The following is a 17329-nucleotide window of genomic DNA, read 5'->3' as shown; positions in this document are numbered from 1 at the left end:
TAAAAGTAATACCATCAGAGAAAAAAATTCAGCTGCAAATTCGGAATATGTAAACAGGCCTCAAGATTTAAAATTCGGAATATGTAAACAGGTATGAAGATTTAAAAATTCGACCAGTTGTAGGAGAGCCCTAATAGCTGCATGCATGAACTTTGTCATTTGTTTGATAAGAGATGTCTGCATATATTTTTGTTTCTATTTCTAGATCAGATTGAATTAATTGAAGAATTTTCGATATACGATATGCGGAAAGCAGATGCTGAAGATAAGACATGTACGTACATTCTAAGACTTTGTAACTGTCAAATTATTATTTGCAATGATGTATCATTCTGTAGTATTTATTGCTGTGGTGGATGTAGGTGTTGTTGATGCTACTGTTGTAATCGCTGCAGCAGCAATAGTGCATTAATAATGATAACTATGATGTTCACAATGTTCATTGTGACAATAACAACAACAACAACAACAACAACAATAATAATAATAATAATAATAATAACGTTAATAATTGTGGCCGTGGTTGTGGTGGTGTTTGTAGTAGCAGTATATGAAATAATAATAATGATAGCATTAGTAATATTGGCAGTGGTTGTGGTGGTGGTAGCAGTATTAGTAGTAGTAATATCAGTAGCAGCAGTATTTGAAATTGTTCTTTTGAAAACTCAGTCTTAAAAATACATCACAAAAGCATCTGACAGTGTCCCAGGGTATATAAAACTTTATTTTTACAATGAAAAAATCTACATAACTACCGTTGTGATACATATTTATAGGAGAGATCGAACAAAAAACAAAAAACTTACACATATATAGGTATGTAGGTAGGTAGATGCGCGAACAGGTAGGTAGTTTGGTACATCGATAGACAAACATCATAACATAGCATGTCCTATTGTTTCTTTTTCAGTATTATTCAATGGAACGAATGCGAAAATATTATCAAGACAGATTCGTTTGTACTGTATCTCTCTCACCATGGAAAAAGACCTTACAACAAAAGCAAAAGCCGTGAAAGACACTTGGGCTAAGCGGTGCACGAAACATTTTTTCATTGTTACTTCCAATATTAAACTACCTGGATTTATATCTTTAGACATAGAAGATAAAAGGACAACTCTAATTCCAAAGATGTTAAGTGCATTGCAATTCGTTTATCGAAACTATATTGACAAGTTTGATTGGTTGTTAAAAACAGATGATGATACGTATGTTATAGTGGAAAATTTAAGACTATTATTATCAAACCATAATGGATCGAAACCTGCTTATATGGGTTACCATTTCAACAAATTTGTTCCCAACGGCTATATGAGTGGCGGTGCTGGTTACGTCATCAGTAATAGTGCTCTACGTCAATTTGTGGAAAAAGGGTTAAACAATAAGAAGTGCAAAATTGGGATAGAAAGTAATGTCGAGTTAGCAGAAGATATCGAAATTGGAAATTGTCTGAGTGAACTAAAAGTGCCTATTCTGAGTTCTATTGATATGTTCGGGAAAGAGACTTTTCACCCCTACCATCCGAAGCAACATATGCTAGGACCTCTGCCCGGTTATCTGCATGAATGGTCGCAAAACAGACTGCAAGAGGTAAAATGAGAGAGAGAGAGAGAGAGAGAGAGAGAGATCATCTGACGCAAAGGGACAGATAGAAATTGAAATTTGCCAAAGTATTTAATTACTTCTGGAGGATTATAGTTAACTTTGGCATTATTTTAAAAACAGTAATCATATCCTGAGTGTATTTTAGATTCCAGAAATTTAGAATCCTGACAAGGTTGGCTGCTGTGGTGTGTTTCATTTTGTTTCGGTACGATATAACCTTGATGTGTTGATGTGCATTACCCATGAACTCACGTTTTCGACAATCAAAAATGTGTTCCATGAATATTGTAGGTGTGATCTGGGTTTCCTTAAATATGTTATTGTTAAAGTTAAATTAACGATGGTGGTGTACATATACCATGACGACGACGATGATTGTCATACTCGTGCAATTTGATGTCCGAGACATACAACTCGACAATGATGACTGTGATGATAAGATGGGATAATGATTATTATTATTATGCTCTGTTTTATTTTTCTTAACAAAAATATTTTGCAGGGCCCGATGTGTTGTAGCCAGTATTCCATAACATTCCACTACGTACAGCCTTCTGATATGTATGTTATAGACCATTTGTTATATAGGACCAGTGTGTATGGCATTCAGCAGTCATTACTTGCATCAGAAACGTTTTTCCACAAAAATTCTAACCAAGGATGACCCTTTTCATGTACTGCGCACATATCTTGTTTATCTTTTGAATAAATATTTGGGCAATAAGTTTTCGTGATTTTTATTATTATTATTATTAGTAGTAGTAATAGTAGTAGTAGTAGTAGTAGTAGTAGTAGTAGTAGTAGTAGTAGTAGCAGCAGTAGTAGTAGTAGTATCTGTTAGAATAAGAACAATAGGCTGATGAAAAATGAAAGGAGAGTGGAGACCACTTGTGCAATTTATTTGTGTTGGTGGTGATGTAGTCCGATAAATCAATCCACAAAATATATGTTGATACTGATGGACGATATGTGGGTCTGATGTGACCTGTTCATTAAAATGTGCAATTTTGCTGCATGCAGATCTTTCCGGAACAAGCCTGCGTACATTTAGACACATACCGGTAATTGGTAATAGCCATATCAAGCGCGAAATTCAAAATGGCGACAGGATAGATGGTTGTGTTAATCCACGTGGATTTACAAGTCACCAGACATAGGATTTGTACATGTCACCAAAAGAACCCTTCAGCCGACGGTAGCAGCCCAGTGCCGGATTACCAGATAGGCAGAGTAGGCACCGGCCTATGGGCCCCACGCCTTTTAGGGGCCCCGCGACAACGGATCAAAATAATATTGATTTTAATCTTGAAAGAAAATTGCAATCAAGCTTTTTTAAATTGTTTCCAAAAGATAGGGGAAAAAATGAATCAAATAAACGAAAACTTCACGTTAAAGACTCCTTAGCGAAAATACTGTATTAATGTAGGGGCGAGTGGGACCCCAAGATTTCGACTGCCTAAAGGCCTCCATAGGGTTACATCCTGCACTTTAGTGTATAAAATGTACACCGATGTGTGCACACAAATTTGGAAGCTGATAATTGCAGCTTTTAATGAAAAGCTGATATCAGCCCTTCACCCGACAATATCATCACGGGTGAAGCGATGAATTTTTAGACTACATTTTAAAAAAGTGAAACGTTTTTATGGAACCCTAATTTACCAATACAATGCATGCCTTAAGAAACTGATCAAAACCCAAAACTTTTCCAGACGGACATACAGACGATAACACAATAAGTATATGATCTACTTACATTCCTTGTGGGGCTTAAGAAGAAGAAAAAAAATCACTTGATAAATTATTCTGATGGACTGTGTGCGTGCACAACATTTTAGTCATCAATTTTCACCAGGCATGATTCTTTTCATCTTCACTGAATAACAAATGCTGATTCATTAGGATATAAGAAGACAGACAAACACAGACTCGTTCATTGACTGATTATTGTTGTCTTTACGTCAGTACATATATTTTTTAGAGCAAGTAGCTGTTAACTACGGCGTTGAGGAAGCTTAAATTTTATTAGGTTTCAGACTATAATGTTAACTATAACGTTGAGAGAGCATACATTTTATTGGGTTTCTGACTGTACTGTTAATTATAAGTTGACAAAGCTGAAATTTTATTGGGTTTCAGACTGTACTGTTAACTACAGCAATGAGAAAGCTGAAACTTGATTAGATTTAAGACTGTACTGAACACGTCAACAGCCACTGATGATCCAAGAAATGTTTGTCCTCGTGCATATGACGACGAGCCATGTTTTCAAGCTTGCTTTGTTCTGGATGTATACTTGTAATGATTTAAAACCGTTTCCCACGACTGATGAAAGTAAAATATCAAGTCATGTACTGTATACCTTTATTCATAAATAATACAGTCATGTTATCAATAATATGTATTTTGGCAACTAAAATTGAACACATAAGCAATATATATTTTCCATTTCTTTGTCACTGTCACTGATGCACAAAAATTGAACTAAATCCCGGCATGACATTTACCTGTACAAAATATAAATCGTGAATAATTCTCTCTCTCTCTCTCTCTCTCTCTCTCTCTCTCTCTCTCTCTCTCTTTTGTTGGGATGGATATTCTCTCTAACGTCTCGTATGAGACTCTATGAATATATTAGCCATTTAAAGAATTTTTTGCCATTTGCCAGGTGTGTATTGTAGGATGAACTGAATTAAACTGTAGATAAACAATTCAAATTGTTTAAAATGAAAGAATTATGAATATGTTTCCATTCTGACCCAGCTTATTTCTCGGAGCATACGTGCACAAGCAAGAGCTACAGGGCGGCAGTATGGACCAAACTTTACATTAAAAAACCATAGACCTTTCACTGAGTTTGGTGTTATAGGCAAGTATTGGAATTAAACATTGGGGGATATTTTGGGCCGTATGTAATTATAAATATTGGAGGTAGTACTGGCCTTAGTGGAATTTAACATTAAGTTGGCACAACTCTTTAAATATCACAGTTTCCTTATGTGAAACTCTCGATTTCATGAATGTCTTTGTTTTTGTCTGGCAGAACCTCTTTTTTTTCTCCGGCTGTTATTGATAGCTTTAGGAAACACGGTACTAATTATACGGAAGAACTGTGAACCAGTCTAGAAATGGGTGAACAAATAATAGAGTATTTACGGGTTTGGTGGTCCATAATTGGTTAATAATGAAAATATTAAAATTTTAGTAAAAATGTCTTTTGATAGCTTATCCTATGTGTAATTTTTAAAAAAATATAGACAAATTTCTACTGATGCAATTTTAGTATTTTTACAGGCTTGACTCAGGAGTACTCAATAATGAAAGTAGTACCTGATTCGTTTGATGCAGAATCAATAACATGTGTTTCATGCACGTGTAGATAAACAAAATGCCGCGGCTAATATGGTGTTCTCCACACATTAGCTTGCACCAAAGTTAGATGTGCATGGAGAATTATAGGTCTCATCATCAGCATCCATAAATTTTAAGTTATTGAATTTTGAATATGATAGTGTTTCCATATGTTTACTATTGGAGTTGAATTAGTACCGTGAGTCCTTCAAGTAGCACCCAGGCGTTAGATACAGGGGACACAACTCTTCTGCACTTTAGAAACGTCTGCAAGTTCTCCGCCCTAACTTAATCATCTCGCAATATTATAACGATGGACATGAATTTCAGCAGCCATACTTCTATCCCCTTCTCAAGAATACTGAACTATCGTAATAAAGAAAGTGTTTCCTGTTTATTTCGCTTAATGTTCTGTTTATTCGACGTAGGATAAACAAGTCCGTTTATCACCAAAAGTGGCCCTCGATTCTGAACAGTGTCCTTTCCTTTAGCTACAAATGAACAAGTGTCATCATCATATCCGCTTCCTAGTTCGATGATTATATATATATATATATATATATATATATATATATATATATATATATATATATATATGGTAGGTGGCCAAGGCCACGAGTCACTAGAAGGAGGAGATTCGTGGCTAGGACATAATATTACTATTTTGAAATATGTTTTAAGTATCTATCGAAATTATTGTTGATTTTTCTCTCCCCATGCAACATCCAGACTACTTAAAATTAATTATGTATGCAATTTTATTTTGGTCTGTCTTTCTTCTCTAGGCATTTCATGAAAACCGCTCTCTCTCTCTCTCTCTCTCTCTCTCTCTCTATATATATATATATATATATATATATATATCTTCGAGCAGGTAACTCACAATATTTGTATGGACACTCTATCATATGTATGGGCTGAGTTTGTCACTTAAACTTGTTACGTTGATTCCATAATGACCTTGAAACTAACTTTTTCATTAAAAAAACTTTCCCAAAACTACATTTATTTATTTATTTTAAATATGTAGCAATTTTTGGTTCCATTATAATGGATGTATGTTTTACGGTGAAATAAACTATTTTTCTTCATTTAATTAGCATATATATATATATATATATATATATATATATATATATATATATATATATATATATATATATATATATATATATATAACGTATGTATTTATGTTCTCGAGCTGGTTAAAGTATTTGATAAGCTCTGGAGGTGGTTAAATACTCTTGAGTTAAAGTATTTCCCATTTTTTAAAACCGCTCCGGTGGCCTAGTGGTTAGAGCGTACGCCTCGAATGCAGGAGGTTGTGGGTTCGATCCCCAGTCAAGTCCTACCAAAGACTTACAAAAATGGTACAAACAGCTGCCTCGCTTGGCGCTCAGCATTAACTCATTCAGCCTTCATCACGCCTACAACGCCTGTAGGCGTGATGAGGCTGTAGGTATCACGGTACCAATTGTTTTTCCATATACCTCAATGCTAATGTTTTGTGAAATAAATATACTTTTCTGTCCTACTTGAGCATGCATGTCACACACTGTCATATAGAACAATGCTAGATTGTCAATTTGACAATGACATAACCAGGTACTCCATTGCAGTTAAGAGAGATAACTCTACTGGAACTAGACAGGGGTAAGAGTTATCTAGTCACAACAAGCACATTTTCAGCCATGTATACCATATTTGTAAAAAAATCATAAAAAAAAATACAAAATATGATCTAGATAGAAATTAACACAAACTCACATGTTGCCAAGAGGCTCAACTTTTTTTTAAGACAAACAGAAAGTACAACTCTTACATAATGCACCAATCACAGCTAGTGTTGTTCTTTAATTCTGAATACAATGTTCCTTACACCTTAAGCTCCGCCCACCTGGACTTGCGCAATTGGTACCAATATACATGTACCCTACTTCCGAGTTCTGCAGCATCAAGGTCATTTTAAATACACCAAAGTGGGTTATATTACAAAAAAAAAAAAAAACAGACAGATATAGCTCTACAATGATACCAAATAATCTGGACGTTCTAGTTGCACTACAATATACAGAGGGAAAAGCATAATTTTTGGACCCGTTGTTTTTTCACCCAAAATTCCCTCGTAGTCGGAATCCGATTTTGTGTCCGGATTTTAGATCTTTTGGCCTCAGATCTATGGCAGACCAGTCTGAACTGCACACAGACAGGTGAACCTTTGCAAAAACTAGGATAAGGTGGGCATTAGGAATAAAGAGTGGTCTCCATACGAAAATGATGGGTCCCTTAAGCAAAAACATTTACCATTATGCACATGCACAACCAAAATAACCAATGGAAAACGATGTTACTAATACAACCTATCTCATGGAAAATCTGTTGAAAAGTCGATGTATTACGGTGTAATCAGAGGCGAAAACGACAAAATCCTCCAAGGCCGAATGAGTTAAGAGGTTAGTGTTAGGGCTAGTTGGCCTCATGTCAGGATAATGTGACTGCTAGACATCACTATAAACTGCCACACTGCAGACATCGTAGCGATATGACTGAAAAATCGTTAAAGCTACGTTAAAAATCCAAATCACACACACACATTTTTGTTTATTTGATAAGGTACTGACATAATCAATAAAGTAGTCGTTTGTGACAATTTACTTAATCAGGGGCCTAGCTTGATTTCGTATTTTCATTACATAAATGAGAGGGAGTACTATTATTATCACATGGGGGGGTGCTTTTCAAGTCTTCCTCATTATATATTCCTCAAATACATACATACATACATACATACATACATACATACATACATACATACATACATACGCACGCACATACATACATACATACATACATACATAAATACATCGGTGGCCTAGTGGTTAGAGCGTCCGCCTCAGATGCTGGAGTTCGTGGGTTTGATCCTCGGCCGAGTCATAATATAGACTTACAAAAATGGTACTAAAGCAGCCTCGCTAGACGCTCAGCATTAATAGTTTAGTTTTAGGACTGGGCGGCCTGGTGTCAGGATAATGTGACTGTATGGGACATCATGCTACATGTCTGCGGCATGATGCCCCAGTGCTAGACATCACCATAAACTGCCACAATGCAGACATCGTAGCGATATGACTAAAAAAATGAAAGCTACGTTAAAAATCCAAATCACACACGCACACATACATACATATACAAGACATAAATACATAATGCATATGGTAAATACATAATGTAGTAGAACCATAATCAAAAATACTTTACAACTGATGCAGTAACTCGGCCATAGCAATGGCTGTATCATCTCAAATAGAGGAAAGCTTGTTATGGGAAACTTTTCTTCGGTTCTCATAATGTCCACAGAAACGTTCAAACTGTTCTTCATTCTCCACCACCACCATCACCACCATCATGATCATCATCAATGCCTTAACACAAGAGGTCGCTGGGGCACCATACTTGACTTTACAACCAATTCTCTCCATCTTTCCCTGTTCTCTACTGCCCTTTGGGAATCTCCAAATCCGAAGCCTTTCCACTCCTTAATGTTGTCTTCTCACTTCTTTTTCTGTCTGCCTCTTCTTCTGCACTGTCGCACTGTGCTTTGCAAGATTGTTTTTGCCAGTCCAGATGATCTTGAGACATGACAGTACTAGTTCATTTTGCACTTTTTTACAGTGGTCAAAATGTCTTCATAGCATACGATAGCTCGTTGTATCCTGTTGTGGACTTCTTCGTTGGTTACATGGTCAATGTATTAGATGCCAATGATCTTGCGGTATAGTCTCATTTCAAGGACTTGAATCCTTCTTTGTAGATCTGATGTGAGCGTCCATGTCGCACAAGCATACAGAAACATGGATGTGACAATCGAACGCATCAGCCTTTTTTTGGGAACCAAAATCAATGTTGGCATCTTTCCATATTGGTCTCAACATTGTTATTGCTGCTGCTGTCTGGGCAATCCTGCAAAGTAGTTCTGGTTTGGAACCCTCATCTGTGATAATTAATACCAAGTACTTGAAGCTTGTGACTCTTACCAGCTTCTGTCCATTAAACCTTATTTCTGTACTGATGCCATTGTTGTTGTTTGTCATCAGTTTTGGTTTTGTCGGCTCTAATCGCCATACCTTATGCTGTGGAAGGTTATGTCGAGGCGCTCAACCAAGTCAGCAAATTCTTTTCATCTCCTGCTAAACTATCAATACCATCTGCGAAGCGAAGGTTGGTGATTGTTCTTTCTCCGATGCTGACAGTGCCCTTGCTTACTTCCTCATAGTTGCCCATAAGGCCGCATGCCATACCCTATCAAAGGCCTTTTTGAAATCTATAAAGAAATTGTATAGATTCTTCTGGTGCTGAAGGTAGTTCTCGCAAAGGAGTCTGAGATTGGAAATTTGTTCTGTGGTGTTCCTTCCTGCTCGGAAGCCTGTTTGATCTTCAGCAATATTTTTTTCCGCTTGAGGCTTTAGTCTGTTGAAAATTATCTCCATGACCAAGAATTGAGTCCATGTTGTGGACCATTCTCTTGTTTGTCATATCTTGATGCAGATTTTTGTTAGGACTGTGACTATCTCTTCTCCTCCTACTTAAATGACCTCTGCTGGTATGTTGTCAACGCATTTCCTTAGTGACCTAACTGCAAGTTCTACTTCTTCACGAAGAATGAGGTTGTCACCAATTTCTTCTGCATGGGGGCAATTTAGTACTGTTGGATCTCCTTGGGTATTATGATTGTACAATTCTGAGCAGCTTTATGTCCATCGCTAAAGGATCTCTTGATCTTCTGTGAGGCATTTTCCTAATTTGCCTTGGATGGTGGTACTTTTCCCTTGTTTGTGGACCGTGAGATCTTTCCCTAGTTGATATGCCATTTTCCTGTTACTTGTATTCAGACTGCCTTCGACTTTGCAGCATTGTCTTTCTATCCAGGATTCCTTTCCCATTTTCATGCTTTTCCTGATTATGTTGTTTATCTCTCTTCTAGCTCTTTTATGATCTCTCTTTCCTTTTTCAGTTCTCTTCTTTTGTCACATAGTTCAAGGACATAAGCTGTGACCCAAGGCGTGACCCAAGGTTTCTTTGTTGACGATACTTGCTAATTATCTCGCTAGCTGTACTAGTCACAGCTATGTTGAATGTGCTTGTTAAGGTCTCGAGGACGGTGTCATGGCTGTTCAGGGTTATCAAAGGTGCAAATTTACCACCTATCATTGCTTGGAAGGCTTCTGCTAATTTTGGATCTTTCAATTTTTCAAGGTCAAATCTGAATCTTGTTTTTTTAGGCTTTTTGATTATTTAAAGGTGTAGGCAAAACGTTGTCATTAATAAATCATGGTCACTTTCAATATTTGTTCCTGGAAAACTTCGTGTTCTGGTGATATTCAGTCCTGTGCCGAATCGTCTTCTCGCCAAAATGTAGTCATTCTAGTTGTGATGTTGTCCATCTGGACTGCGCTAGGTCCGTCTTCTAGTTTCACAAAGAGGACCGAACGTGTTGACTAGAACAAGATTGTTGTAGGCAGCAAACTCCGAAACCCTGAATCCTCTTTCGTTTGTTCCTGCATTGCAGAAGGGTCCACAGGTGCTTTGCCAGTTTGCTGTGAAAAATCAGCTCCCACCTTTGCATTCCAGTCTCCTTGCACAAACAGAATGTCCTTCTTGGGTGAGTTGTCAATGGCATCTTGCAGTTGGTTCTAAATATTCTCCAGTTTGTTGTCATCATAGTTAGATGTGGGTGCGTAGGACTGTATGACTGTAATGATGATGGAAGTCGCCCTCAGGCTCATGGTAATAAGCATGCTTGAGACTGTGCAGCAACCTATAATGCTATTCACAACGCCTTTGTGGTCAAGAAATCCAACGCCATGATTGTGTTTGCACCCTCTTCCGCTGAAGTAAAGCTTATGCCCTTCATCTGTTGTCATTTCGCCAAAGTTTTTCCAGCCCACTTCGCAGAGACCAATAATATTAAATTGTACCTCTCCAACTCATGTTTAAGTTCTTTCAACTTTAAACACCAAATTCTGGCTTATATATGAGTAACGTGTTCTTACGTGAAATCCAAACTCTGACTTATATATGAGTAACGTGTTCTTACGTGAAATTCAAACTCTGGCTTATATATGAGTAACGTGTTCTTACGTGAAATTCAAACTCTGGCTTCTTTATGGGTAACAAACATATGGTGCTTGTTTCAGTATATGGGGAAAATAGGCGATAAGTCTTAGCTGAGCAAATCTCTGTATATGTTTATTGTTAAGATTTAATGAAAGATGTTCAAGTTCAAATCTCATTACACACAGAAAATATCAACGACCTGTCAATACTTTTTTTCACTTTTTCACAGCTTTGTCCAAGTTACTGCCTAATAATTTGTATGTGAATGGATAAACAGTTACAACAGCTCATATGCACTTGTTCACCCCCCACCCCACCCCAAAAACAAAATTATACAGTTTTTGAGTGCATCAACCAAAGTGATGTAGTATTAAAAAGTAAGCATTTAGTGGCAAAAGATTTTTCAGTTTATCAGCCAATACTTAATAGTTAGAATGTTTCTTGAGTCAACAGAAAAAAAGTAATCATACATCAAAAACCAACAAGCTGCGTAGCAAGGATCAAAGGGTTACACAAGAATTATGACAGTTTATGAACTATCGCTATGGAATCTCTTTGGTGTACGGCGATGTCTGATACTTGCTAATAGCTACAATATGGTTGGAGCTGGCACATTCCCCATTACTTGTGTTTACACATTTAGTTAGCAACCTGTTAACTCTGGGTGTTGAAAGTGAACTCCTCCTCGTGTCTGGTGATTCAGGGACTAAAACTCCTATAATAATGCTTGATTCGGATTTTCTCTTCCCGCCAATGAGACTTTACAGCGATGAAATGGGTAATAAAATATACTTCAATTTATTTACCTTTAAGGTACGTATGCACACAAACGATACCTTAATAACGTAAACAGGTTTGGGATTTCCTTTCAAAGAAATATAAGAAAGTAATGTCCAACGATACCTTAATAATGTACACAGGTTTTGGATTTCCTTTCAAATAAATATATGAAAGTAATGTCCAAAAGGAATTACTAAACTAATTAAAAACGAGATGCAAAGACCCAGGGCATAAATGACGACCGGTAAACAACCGTGGGACGTAATGGCACCTGTTGCGTCACGGCATCTAAATAGCCTTAAGGTTTACTTAAAGAAAAAATGTCCTTTTTGTTACACATCGCTTTTAAATGTAACTGGAATGTCACTAAAATTCAAGTAAATCGATTGTCTCATTTACAACATAAGAAACCTCGAACTGACTTAAAATTACTAAGATAAAATTTGTACTAACTAAAGTTCCAAACTCAGAACCATCAAGGTCTTATATGACTGACTACCATTTGGGAAACAATTTGACCGGTGACTAAATAAAAGGTACAGACTTTCATAGAAAATGCCAAAATGCTGCAGCAACTCTGATTGAGGATGAACAAGCAGAGTTCAAGTCCAGTTTTTAAAATATTACTACCGAAAAAATATATCAAGGTTAGAATATCCGTCTGAGAATACGTCACAGTTAGAATACCACTGTAAAAATGTATCACGGTTAGAATATCAGTGTGAGAATATATCACAGGTAGAATATCAAACGTGCTTGTCAGAACTACTGTGAGAATATATCACGGTTAGAATATCAGTGTGAGAATACATCACGGTTAGAATATCAATGTAAGAATGTATCACGGTTAGAACATCAAACGTGCTATGTCATAACTACTATGAGAATATATCACACTAGAAAAATCAATGTGGCAATATATCACGATTATAATATGAAACGTGCTATGTCAGAACTACTGTGAGAATATATCACAGACAGAATATTAATGTAAGAATGTATCACGGTCAAAATATCAGTGTGAGAATATATCACGGTTAGAATATCGCTGTGAGAATATATCACGGTTATAATATCAAACGTGCTATGTCGAAACTACTATGAGATTACATCACGGTTAGAATATCACTGTAAGAATATATCATGGCTAGAATATCAAACGTTCTATGTCAGTGTTAAAAACTTTAAGGACACATACAATTTTTTAAAAGATCCAAAGATCCTCAAGATTCACAACTTCAGTCCCAGCAGCTGCTGATCCAGCAACCAACCCAGCCTCTGACCCATCCCCAAAGGGCGTTAGGTAGTCACCTAAAACACACACACACACACACATGCACGCACGCAAACACACACACACACACACACACACACATCCATGAATACACAAAACAGTTTGAAAACGGCGAGGGGGAAACCCTACAGATTTACCCTACATTTCTACATAAACAAGATCTTTCTCGTGGCATATAGCATGCGCAATGCTTTTGGCAACCCCAAACCCCCAACATAATGTATCCTAAATCCGTCGTTCAGTCAAGCGATTTCTCTTGGAAAGATCTCTTAAAGAGCCGTAATCTCGCTGATTGTTCTTTTTGCCTGCAAATTTGAAGAGTTGTTTCACTCGGCGTTTATCTGTATAGCTTATTTGGCTTAAATGGTTAATGATAAATGCATCTGGCAAGAGTGTCAATTCTGTTTTAATGTCAAAAGTATTTCCCAGATGGCACTGTATCGTTTACCATCATGCATTTTTTTCTTTTATTCTTTCAAGTTTTGAATTATCTTGGCGCAATTTTGCGATTCACATATATGCTGATACTGATGGCCGATACATGGGTCTGATGTCACCTGTTCATTAAAATGAGAAATTTTCCTGCATGCAGATCTTTTCGGAACAAACCTACGTACTCCTTAGATACATGTTGGTAATTGATAACAGTAATATCTAGCGCGAAATTCAAAATGGCCACATCACAGATGGTTGTGCTATTCCACGTGGATTTACAAGTCACCAAATATAGGATTTACTCCGAACATATAATATACATGGCACCAAAAGAACCCTTTACGACGGTAGCTCCACAGCCGCGAGAAATACCGGTCAGTGTATAAAACATACACCGTTGTCTGCAGCTAAAAATGTATGCAGATATTTACAGCTTTTAATGAATATGTGATATCAGCGACTAAACCGAAAATCAGTATCATCACGGGTGCGGGCCCGATTTTTATCTGCCTAACAACTACAGATTTCGATAAACTAAGACCTGAGTAAAAACAGCGAATAAGATGCTTATGTATACGACATTTAAGTCAGATTCTTTAAAATAATTGTAGGTCAAGAATTCAATCAGTTGTAATCGCTTCAGTCCAATTCGGGCTTTTTAAGAAACAATGAATTACCCTTGTCTTTTTCTGAATTCTGAACTGACGACTCAGTTTTTGTGTATGGTATCGAGACGTTTTAATAGCTAAACTGAACAGTCATTATTTTAACGACATATAAATCTACGTTCTTTCCTAGTAGTCGTACCCCACGAATTTCATTGACGCTTCGTAACTCTTAATGGGCTGTGTGCATTGAAACCAAGTCTGGAATCGGTCTTCATTTTTCTATTTAAAAATATATAATTTTTTTACATAAACTCCTACCCTATCAAATTTCACCTTTAATTTTATCACGTGATCACTGTTATTTTTTTATGTACCCATATCATAATTTTCATATATTTAACACGTGCAATAACACTTCATACGTAACCAACTGTGTAATTATGTCATGCAAAACAAAATCATAACAACAAGACATCAGAATGTATTTAAAGCTGACTTTTTTTTGGGGGGGGGTAACAACGTTATTCTTCTGTTTGGTCAAATAAACTTTTTTTCTTCTTTCTTTATCATGCGATAAAGAAGATCGTACATATGTGCATTGGACCAGTCTGGGTCATCTATAGCTAATTTTTTTTATTTTTTTATTTTTTATCATGCGATAAACAGGATCGTACATCTGTGCATTAGGACCGGCCTGGGCCATCTATGGCTAGTTCTAAATAACGGACCATTTAAACTGAGAATTACCTTTTCCATCGTTTCTCTTTCTATTTTTCGTTTCAATTTTCAATATTTTCTTCTTTTGTCTTTTTTCTATCTCTAATATGTAATAATCTTTTCATATGCGATGGATTCCCCGAAAATGCATTAATCAGAAGAAGAAACAAAAACTACATTTGAGAAAAACGGTTTAAAAAATCAATGCAGCTGATAGTTTGTGACTAGCGTGAGCGGTTTCAAGACATATGGGTCAAATTGGACACAAACACACACACACACACACACACACACACACACACACCAAGAATATGGCTATAAAGAATTCAAATCTCGATAGTTGCTATTCCAACAAGGGGCTTTGTGTATCGCTTATTTAGCAGAAACCATGAAAATATACGTCTTACCTGTGCAAACATTTAAGTTAATACACAGAATTAGTCAAATGTACTTGTCGCGGACAGGTATTGATCAATCCATAGACTCTCTTTAAACCAATGCCAATTTCTCTAATACAAAGTTCAGTTTTGTTGTGTCTTGATTTAAATAACACATTATAACACAACCCCTAGCTACACTGCTGGTTACCAATAAATAAAACACTCTCCCAGTATACACGCAGCCAGTGGGATTGTGGGATAAACTATATGTACATGCATTTTTCGTATCTAAGCGTAGGCGATAGGTCCGCCTTTGGTTGAAAATATAACATAGGTGATTTTGTGATCGTATCTCGCTACAGTAGCTCAATCTCTGCTGCCGCATACTTGATCAACATTCTACTCGCCTCCAGCAAACAGAGCACTCTCCGGTGAAAATAAACAATTAGTTCTTCGCCTAGTATTCATTGAGGAGATATATATTTACACTATTTCTGTGGTGATTTATCTTTCCCAATAGCCTACCAGCAATATCGAAAGAGGAAACGATGACGATGAACATGTCAAAAATACGTGAACCCTAAAAGAACCGAGAGCTGTAAGAGGTATACTGGACTGAGGATAATGGATAAGAAAATCCGACGCCACCTTCCTCCAGGATCTGGAGAATACTCCGTAGGTTGCGTGGATATTATGAGTGATCACACAGACGATGGCTCGTTTTTCCGACTTTACTACCCAGTTGAGAAGACTGATATATTTGTAAGTATTGTTGCTAAAAATAATTCTCTCTCTCTCTCTCTCTCTCTCTCTCTCTCTCTCTCTCTCTCTCTCAATGTTTACGGTCATGGGTAACCATATAAAATATTTCTGGTAACAGATCCCCCCCCCTTCCGCAAACAGTACCGGATTAAACCCTGTGGGGGCCCTTAGGCAATCGAAATCTTGGTACCCCAACCCCCTCGCAAATTATCTCCTAATACGTTTTTAATTTTACCAACCAACAATGTACTTTAATTTGGTAATGGGTACATTACATTAATACAGTATTTTCACTAAGGAGTCTTTAATGTAAAGTCTTCGTTTCTTTGATTCATTTCTTGTTTCTTCTATCTTTTGGAAACAATTTATGTAAGCTTGATTGTAATTTTCTTTCAAAATCAAATCAATATTATTTTTATTCGTTGTCGCGAGGCCCCTAGACGGCGTGGGGCCCATTGGCCGGTGCCTATTCTGCCTATTTTGGTAATCTGGCACTGCCCGCAAACAATGACAAGAACTCACACAAATAAAGGAATCCCAATAATCTCCCTCTCTCACTCGCTGAACACCCAAGGTCTTGGGAAATTGTGACCAATAGATTATAAATAAGTTGTAACGGTTTGCTTGTTATTCTGAATGATAATAATGCATAATTATATAAACTGAACAAAATACTGTGTATGTGTGCCCGTGTGTGTATATGCGTCTGTGTAAAGTCCCTGCGATGGGGATCAGAGGTTAAAATGGTAGTATTTCCTACCACTTTCGTTAAATTACTTGAAATTTGCCAATTAGTTTGATTTCCCACTTGCTGCATAGATCATAACAGTATGTCCCTACGTAAAATCTAACAAACCAGAAGAAAAGATTACTGCTAACATCCATTTCACACAAGACAGTCAGACTGACAGATATAGAGAGACAATTGATTATTGTTTAATCACATTAGCACATAGTAGACTATTTAGTGTCAAGGATTTGGAAGAAAACGTACCTCGTCAAGGACACACCTCGGCAGTCAAACTAAGTTGAATGTACTGGTTTTAGTGTGACATGATAACCACAGTTCGGAGAGATATACGCTAGTACATACAGTATGCAGACAAACAAAACATACACATTAGTGTCACAGATACACAGATTTAACTCTAAAACGCCATAATGCTGTACGGTGCAACCTCGTTTGTCTGTCACAGAAAGATCAGATTTAGCTGAATAAACTTGAAAAGGGCAGTACAATTTAAGAGTAATCTAACAGCTGGAAAGAGCAGAAAGTATATGTG

General features: G+C 36.8%; 2 protein-coding genes across 2 annotated transcripts in view; both read left to right on the top strand.

The window, feature by feature from the left end:
• The window catches only part of LOC149784460 (glycoprotein-N-acetylgalactosamine 3-beta-galactosyltransferase 1-like), a 70884-nt gene extending 68554 nt beyond the window's left edge, over window positions 1–2330 (top strand). Inside the window, exons 3-5 of the mRNA XM_089933274.1 lie at window positions 206–274; window positions 911–1590; window positions 2108–2330. Coding sequence (XP_089789400.1) covers window positions 206–274; window positions 911–1590; window positions 2108–2269 — 911 coding nt within the window. The 3' untranslated portion in view covers window positions 2270–2330. The remainder of the gene's footprint in view (window positions 1–205; window positions 275–910; window positions 1591–2107) is intronic.
• A 13258-nt stretch (window positions 2331–15588) lies between these two features.
• Window positions 15589–17329, top strand: part of LOC149784459 (platelet-activating factor acetylhydrolase-like) — a 38664-nt gene continuing 36923 nt past the window's right edge. Inside the window, exon 1 of the mRNA XM_089932543.1 lies at window positions 15589–16046. Coding sequence (XP_089788669.1) covers window positions 15909–16046 — 138 coding nt within the window. The 5' untranslated portion in view covers window positions 15589–15908. The remainder of the gene's footprint in view (window positions 16047–17329) is intronic.

The sequence above is a fragment of the Sinohyriopsis cumingii genome, chromosome 14 (genome assembly GCF_028554795.1).
Source record: "Sinohyriopsis cumingii isolate HCF-2022 chromosome 14, ASM2855479v2, whole genome shotgun sequence".
NCBI lineage: Eukaryota > Metazoa > Mollusca > Bivalvia > Unionida > Unionidae > Sinohyriopsis > Sinohyriopsis cumingii.
The sequence above is the reverse complement of the archived record's forward strand: the minus strand, read 5'-3'. Positions and strand labels throughout refer to the sequence as shown.